General features: G+C 34.5%; 1 protein-coding gene across 1 annotated transcript in view; it reads right to left on the bottom strand.

Annotated features, from left to right (window-relative positions):
* Window positions 1–4,057: 4,057 nt before the first annotated feature.
* LOC136039829 (mitochondrial dicarboxylate carrier-like) overlaps window positions 4,058–8,748 on the bottom strand; it is a 51,208-nt gene continuing 46,517 nt past the window's right edge. The window contains exons 6-7 of the mRNA XM_065723735.1: window positions 8,404–8,460; window positions 4,058–7,142 (exon numbers count right to left, since the gene is read on the bottom strand). Of these exons, the coding sequence (XP_065579807.1) occupies window positions 7,041–7,142; window positions 8,404–8,460 (159 nt within the window). The 3' untranslated portion in view covers window positions 4,058–7,040. The remainder of the gene's footprint in view (window positions 7,143–8,403; window positions 8,461–8,748) is intronic.

The raw sequence follows: 8,748 nt of genomic DNA, 5'->3' as shown, positions 1-8,748 counted from the left end.
GGAAGTTATCATTTCTCCCATCACGTCCAATCAAAACTTTGAAATAGCAATTTTGTTCAGCTTAGTTGAAGTGTCCCCACATTATGTCTTTGAGGGTGACAACCACTCCACGGCCCTAAAGGCAAGGGTTGTAAGTTACGTCCTTGGGGCATATAAGGTTTTTATAGAAAGAATGGCCGTATATACTTCAGAGGAGTCTCATTGGGAAGGTAATCAAACCTTTTAGTGTCCTTTTTAAGAGTCAAAGTGGTCAGAGGGCAGCTACCCCCCCCCCCACACGTCGTATTTTCCAGAAATCCAGACAATAAAAATTTTGAGATAGCCATTTTATCAAAAATAGTACAAAGATCATAAATAACAAGGGTTTTGGGGTTGCTACAAACCACCAAAGCCTGGGGGCAAGGGCTTTAAGTTATGCCCCAGGGATATTTTAAGGTTTTATGGAAGGGGTGGTTGTATAAGCTTTAGAGGTTGTTGATTTGTTAGAAACTAGGAATTTCTAGTTCCCTTTTAAGGGTCAAAAGTGCTGGAGGTCAACTAGCCCCCCCCCTCTAACTACCCCTCTTTCATGAAACGCATGTGATTCAAGTTGTGAGATAATCCATTTTAACGTAAAATAGTACAAAGAACATATAACAATTCCTGCAGGATTTACACAGCCCCCCTCCCAGGGCCCTGGGGCAAGGACTGTAAGTTATGCTCCGGGGGCATACAAGGTTCTTGCGGAATGGATTGTCGTACAGACTTCAGATTGGGCTCTTTTGATTTGAAACTGGAAATTATAGTGCCCTTTTTAAGGGTCAAAAGTGATTTGAGAGCAACCAGCACCCCCAAAGAGATTGGGCTCTTTTGATTTGAAACTGGAAATTATAGTGCCCTTTTTAAGGGTCAAAAGTGATTTGAGAGCAACCAGCACCCCCCACCCCCCGCCCATCCTTTTCCAAAAATAAAAATCCAAACAAAGTTTTGAGACATCTATTTTTTCAGCATTTTTGAAAGGTTCAGTAATAATGCGTTTGGGGAGGCCTTAGGGCAAGGGCTGCAAGTTAGGCAATTTGTCTCATTGTTTACATATAGTATATGTTATCGAAGAAAGGTATGCATGTTTGACTACTACTTACCCAAAATACAAAGGGCATTAAGATGATTCTTTCAAGGAATGTTGAGGAGAGTGTTGAATTAAGTCAAAACATGTTGTGTGTATATGGGTTGTTAAAAGGGCGTAACTCAGGAAGACTGAGTATATTAAATTGAAACTTTCAGGATATGATAAAAGATGATAAATTGACCAAAAAGGTAATATTTGCACGCTACCACTACTACAAATACCGCTGCTTCTACTGCTACCACAACTATCATTAAAGCTCCTACTTCTGTAGCGGGTACTACTAATGCTGAGGATATTGAAATAAATAAACCTCTGAGGAACGTTGAAGTAGATCAAGGCATATTATGTTCATACAGATTGCTGATACTGGCAGATCAGCAATATTTGTAGAACGGATTATCATATCAAGATAAAAATTTAGGGGTATCATGAGAGATATATTCAGTTGACCAAAAGACAAAATGTACCTGCTACTACTACTACTACTGTTACTATTACTAATAATATACTTTTACTGCTACTGCTACCACTACTACTATGATAATAGTACAATTAAGGCTAAGCGTATGAAGTTGAAAATTTGACAGAATATTTAGAACATATTAGAATACGGAAGTTTGAACTAAATTAAAACACATTATGTGCATACAGGTTGTCAAAAGGGCGTATCTCAAGAATGGATTTGGGTATTAAGTTGGAAGTTTCAGAGGATACTTAAAGGGGAAGATCAATTGACAAAAAGGTAATACATAGATGTCACTACTAACACTACTACTAAACTACTCCAACTACCGCTCCAATTGCAACAACTTGTAAGGCTTAGAGTATTAAGATGAAAAGGGGGTCAAGAGCGCAAATCAGGAATATTTCTGGAACGGCTTACCATGCCAAGGTGAAAATTCCGGGGCATCATGAAAGGGATGTTCAGCTGATCAAAAGGCAAGATGTACATGCTACTACCGCTATCAATACTACCCTTAATACTACTACCAATGCAACACTAACATTACAACTTCTTCTCCTACTACCACTGTGATACTAGTACTGTTAATATTAAGTCTACGAAGTTAAATTTTGGGAAAATATTGATGGCGAATTCGAACCAACAAAAGATACTATGGGCATTTAGGCTGTCTAAAGAGCGTATCTTAAGAATTGATTTGTGTCATCGGGTGTGGAAGGGGATGTTGAAAAAAAAAATGAAGATGATATGTGCATACCACTACTAATGCTACTACACTAGCTAAGGGTATTAAGATGAAGCTTTCAAGGAATATTCAGGGAGATGTTGAACTAAATAAAAATGAACTACGATCATGTAGATTGTCAAAAGGGTAACAAAGCAATATCACAATAACGGCTTACATTTTTAAGTTAGACCTTTCAGGGTGAGTTGTGGCGGATTTTGAACTAGCCAGAAGACACTATATATACTATTAATATAACTTCTACAATTACTCTAACTAATGACACTAAGGGAAATAAGTTCACACTTTTAGAGAATGTTTAGGGGGAGTTTCAATTAAACGAAGTAACTATATGCATGTCTGTATTAAGAGGGCATATAAACAATATCATAGGCAGCGCTGTTCAATCATAACTAGTAATATCATTTATATTCTAAGGAGCTAATTTGATTGGAAATTAAAAGTTCTTGTGCCCTTTTTAAGAGTAAAAGATGATTGGAGGGCAATCAGCTATCCAATCCTATTTTCCTGAATAAGACTATGTCAATATGTAACGAACAGAAACTAATTAAAAAATCTTTTTCCACAAAATACGTTTTTTCGAGGAAAAGTTAAGAACTCTATTAAACCAAAATGAGCAAAATTAGAATAAAATAATCTACCAAGCATAAAACTACCACAAATCAGCACCAATAAATAACCCGATGTCTTCTCAAGGCCAGAACATAATTTGCAATTTACTGAAAAAATACAAATCATATACATATGCTCGTATTTATTCTTCAAAATCTTAATAATTTTTTGATTTATTAATGTTATAAAAGTGGAAACATTAAAAAAAAAAAAAAAAATCACTAAAGAGCAAATTGTGTTCTGGCCTTGAAAAGACATAGGGGTTATGAGCCCTAATCATGTTAATTTCTGCTCGTTTTGAGTTTGACTCGGTAATTTATTGTAATTTCTATTCGTTTTGGCTTTCATTTATTTATTGATGCTGATTTGTAGTAGTTTTAAACTTGGTAGATTATTTGACTCCATTTTTGCTCATTTTTGGTTGAATGGAGTTCTTTACTCTTCCTTGAAAAACTTATTTTAAGGAAAAAGTATTTTAATTAATACATAATAAACCAAATCATTTTACAAAGTAAGTTATTATATGTGATAAATATTAGCGCGAGGCAAGGTCGACTCATAAAAACGAAACAAAAATAAATGTAAACAATTTTGATACGTTTTTAGCACCGTATTAGTAACGTTTTAGTTTTGTTGTAACCCCCCCATGAAAAAAATCCTTTTGTAATCCCCTCTGAAAACAATCCTGTTGTACCCCTTCCCCCCCAAAAAAAAAGAATCCTGGATACAGCTTTGGCATTAGGCTAGACAGGCTCATGATTTTTCTTCATTAAAACGAAAACTAATATCTTTGTTTGTAGAACCAATCTTTGTACGTATGTAGAACCAAATATTTCAGACACGCAAATTATTATTGGGGGGGGGGGATTTCTGGGACCCATTCCAACAAGGGAAAAGAGGATCATTTTGCCCCATTTTGGTGATATTCTTCCCGAGTATAGGTGTAACCACGGATATAGCAAAGTCAGAGTCTTCGTACACACTTAATTTGTGCTTCCTGGATTTTCCTGATAAGTTTGATAAGTAGACCCCCCCCCCAATTCCCCCTCTCAATTGACGTCACGATTATTTTCTGCAGCGCATGAAGAAGAACCGGCAGATCTGTTATCGTTCTTTAACTCACGTCAGATAAACCATTTCTACGTCAGTTTTATTCAAACAAAGCTGAACAATATAACAAGTGATGCTTGTTGAAAGGCACAAAAGTTTAACAAAAAGGCATAACAAAGCTTAGCAACTAAATAATATCAGAGACGCATGACGCATTCAAATTGACCAACTCCACATTTTGTTTTAATTTTAGACTCAAACAACATAATTAAGGATTACTACGCTAAAAAAAAACAAAAAAAAAAACACTTACTTTAGCCACTGATTGCTTTAAAAAGTTTATTCCAGGCCTATTTGACAATTTCCATAGTAAATGTTTCAGAGCATATTGTTAATGCTCAATTAAAAAAAGACCGAAAACACAAAATAGTTTGTAAAATAAGATCAAAACTAGCAATAATTTTATGAACACTTATACATTGCTGGTGAAGACTCCTGCATTGTTGGTTTTATTATGTTACATTGAACTTGACAACTTAATCATTAGTTGTCAGTTCGACTTAATGTTGGCACTGATTTTTTTTTACACTTGATTAAAATTGTCATTAAACTGATTAATTATATCTCTGATCACAAAAGAACAGAAAGAAATAAGAAGTAAAAAGCAGAAAGATAAACCAACTAAGAACTTTTAAGATAAAAATCAATTCGCATCCTCAAATAAGAGAACTCGATAGTTACAAAACACATATAAAACAACTAAAACTAAACTAAGCAGCGATTTATAAAAGTATTTAGGCATCACAACCGTTTGTATTTTCTTATGCTATAGCAGTTCCACTAACTTTCCAAAATCCTGTCAATTTTTGTTTGTTAAATTCGAGCGTCTTTTTTTCTTTTTCAGAGGGGTATCCATTTCTTGAAGAAATGACTGAAAAAAGATCCTTAAGGGCCCCGATGACTTCTTCATGGCAGCTTCTAAATATTCAAAATGGCAATAATGTTGCGTATTTTAGTTCTTTGGTGAAAATAAACTATGTTCAACATGTAGGTTTGATTTAAAAAAAAAGACTCTTTATCATATTAACAATTGCTTGAAAATTAAGGCTTTTAAGCAGTTTTTAGTTTTCCAAACCATTCTTTTCAAATGCTTTCATAAAAAATTCAAGGATTCGATTTCAAATACACCCGCTAGCTCTGAGACCCTACACTATTTATCGGCCTACATATTTATGTCAACAGCACACATTAAAAATACAGAAAACGTAATTCGAAAAATATGAAATACCAATTTAACGCATATACGCTTTTTTTAGGGGGAGGATACACAATCCGTACCTATGGACAAAAATAGATGAATTATTTGGAATCTAACCAACTATAGGATAAATCGTAACAACCTCAAGATTCCAGGGACATAGCCGAGTAGTTCACGCGTTAGACTTGAAACCTTTTGTCCGTGAGGGGAGAAGTTCGATTCTGGTGTCCCTGATTATTTGGTTTGGACCGGAGGTCAGTAACGCGACTCTGTGAGATCAGACAGAGTAAACCCAGCTCAAATGAGTACCTGGCGAAATCTGGGGAAGGAAAACAAGAAGGGTGTGCGAAACACAGGATGGCTGGTCCTCAATCCCCCATTGCACTTCCTGGCTAAAGGGCCATGAAACGGTGATCACCATCACCGGTCAGGACTGTGAAGTCCAGTGCCGTATTTTTACCTTATCTATTACGTACAATGTAGAATATCCTCTATGAAATGGTACATATCCCTTAGAGCATGTTGTGCACTATAGGCGGTGGAAAAAATATATGTTCACTCAAAATAATTTTGCTAACGTAATTTTAAAACTAAAAGTGAAAAAATTAACTATAGGTTTAAGAATTTTTTACTGGCTGTTTTTAATCCTTGCAAGGCTCAACTATGTTACTCTACTCCATTCGCCTCAACCCTGACTTACGCTCTCTTTCGGTTTTTATTTACAATTAGATAAGCAGTTGTCCAGTTCGATCTCAGCTCGGACGAAATGGTGACTACCTCTACTTGATTTTGCGGAGCCTACCGCATCTTTACCGCATCAATTGTGCTGATTTTTTTGCTTGCCTGTCTTATGACCATTTTTGACAGATATTTTTGCAGGTATTCTCCAAAAATGTCAGTGATTGTTTGCTAAATAACATAAATATAAAATAACAAAAGCTTGTACTGGAAGACGTCTACACTGCCCTTATGAGATTAAATGGAGTGCCTCATTTCTTTATTCTTCCATATTTTGAACGTTGAAGAGTCAACTGAATATAGTTTTTTCCAACAAAAAAGCAACAACTCGTAAAAAATAACTATTTAAAATTTATCAAAAAAACAGTTTTTTTATGCGGATAAGATAGATGACAGAAATAGAATTCACAGTACCAAATGCCACATTTATTGAAACATGTCTTTTAGGCCGAGAAGGGCAGCGTACTAAAACCTGAAATCACGTCAGTAATACGCATGTCTACCAACACCATTAAAATAAACATTGCCAAAAGTCAAATTTCACGAGACACGGCTTATATGCCGTGGAGGCTAGTCTAACGAGACATGAAATTGCCTCTTATAGCTGAAGACTGATTTTCAGGAATTCCTTATTATCTCAGAACATCAGACAAGACACGCTGGCCTAAATTTGGTCATTGAATAGTTCCCCCGATAACCAAGTTAATCACATACGTTTTTACAGTTTAAGGTTATTATTTATTTATTTTTTTGAAGGTGTAGCAAATTAAAGCATGGAAAACATCGCCAGCCTTATTAAAAGCTTAGCCTGTATGCAAAAAGTCAGCATAAATTTTTCAGATAAAATATATTGTGGAAAGGTGCATGACAGTAGCGTTTTTTATTAAAGAAAACTATTTGTTTGGCTCTAGTCTGCCTTCAACTTTCTTTATAAAATGACCAATCTTGAAAAGTAAGGTTTCCTAATTGCATACAAGGCAAGGCAAGGCATTAGGCACACTAAAGCTAAAAACAACCACTAAGTCTACCCTTCAAATAATAATACTAATTCCCAATAGTGGAATGCTTATTTCTGCTGCAGTATTCCAAAGTTTAATCTGAGCTGCTCCAAGAATACAAAGGTCAGAACTGTATGCGGCCCTAGACGAACAAACGCAGGAACAAACCCCTAAAAATAAAGACGAAAAAAAATAATAAAAGATTTTCAATAAACATGGTTGATAAAGACCTTTTCCCTGGGGAATAATTATTCGTGAAACTCCCCCGTTCTCCCACATAACTTTTAGGGTAAGCACCCGTTCTCTGAAAAAAAAATCTTTCTCTGAAACTAAAAAAAAGCAGTAGACAGGTGAATGAAACCTCCCTTTGCTTGTGTTCAATTGTAGCTTTTTATTTCATTTATGAATATATAATTCACATGTAATCATACAAGAAAGAACTTATGGGAGAACTATTGCCCATAAAATACAAGATTTAATTTTTTATAAAGCAATTGATTACAAAAACGTAAATTAAGAATTAAAAACTTCTTAGGTTTTGTGCATGCCGAAAAAGATTGTCATATTACATTATATAAAAAGTCATAAGCAGTCATAACTACATTATTTAAAAAAAATCATATGAAACAAGGCCTATGGATGGCCATGTCTCCCAACCACGTTTTAACACAAAATTGACAAAAAGACAACAAAAGAACTAATTTAATATTTTTTTTTAATAAAAAAGAAGGAAGATATTAAAAAGGTAATAAAAAGTATCATAAAAAAGGTAATATAAAATAATAAAAAGGTAATAATAAAAAATATCCCTCGTCCCAATGTGCCCACATCCTCAGCCCCCTAAATTCCTTTCCTAAAATCCCGCAAAATTCAACCACCCTTTTCAATAATTCGTTTTTGAAATAATAATAAAAAATTTAAGAAAAAGAACTGAAATAGCTAATCATGAAAGAAAACTGAACAATGTTTTGACAATAAGAAAGAAGAATTAAAAAGCTTGTGATTAAAGATTAGTACTAGTAACTGTGTTTCTCCTGAGTGATATATTACTATAATGATTTCTAGTGGTTTCTATAGAATCTTTCTTTTGCATTTTAATTGGAATTTTCATGGATATTCTGTTTAACCTTATAGGTTTTGGGGCAAAAGTTTTTTTTTTTGGAAGATGATTCAACAATCCAAATGAATAAATAAACTTTAGTGGGTTAACGTCTTTAGTAATTGTTTCTAATGTAGGGATTTTTGGAGGATTTGTCTTGCGAATTTTTTTTTCTAGGGCTATTGGTATGCCAGAAGAGCCATTAATAGCTTATAATTCTTACAATACTCTTAGTTACCTCATATTTATTGTGAATAAGAATTTGTCTTAATTATTCAAATTAATTCAATGCAGTAGCTTAGTTATATCAACAAGAGGAGATTGCAACAAACCTTGAAAAATCCAAGAGGCCCAAGTCTACCAGTGTATCGAACAATATGCCACACTCCCTGAAAATTCACAAACAAATTATTAAATATGAGCTGTTCATCCTCCAAATCAAAACTTCAGACACACTAATAATTCTTCGAGACGAAACGAATTATGCCGTTGAAAAATAAGCAATACTCTGCAGTCAATCTGATTTCTATTACTACTTATAAAAAATTCACTGGAGTACTAAGCCACTTGAGGGCAACATAGCTGCGACCGCTCCTCTTCCAGCCCAGTTTAATCTAAGTTTCAGTTTTTACCCACCCCCCTTTCTAAAGGAGTTCTAGTTATCTTTAAATCCTTTC

This window comes from Artemia franciscana, chromosome 20 (assembly GCF_032884065.1).
Source record: "Artemia franciscana chromosome 20, ASM3288406v1, whole genome shotgun sequence".
Lineage (NCBI taxonomy): Eukaryota > Metazoa > Arthropoda > Branchiopoda > Anostraca > Artemiidae > Artemia > Artemia franciscana.
Note: the sequence above shows the minus strand (reverse complement) of the source record. Positions and strands in the feature narration are given on the sequence as shown.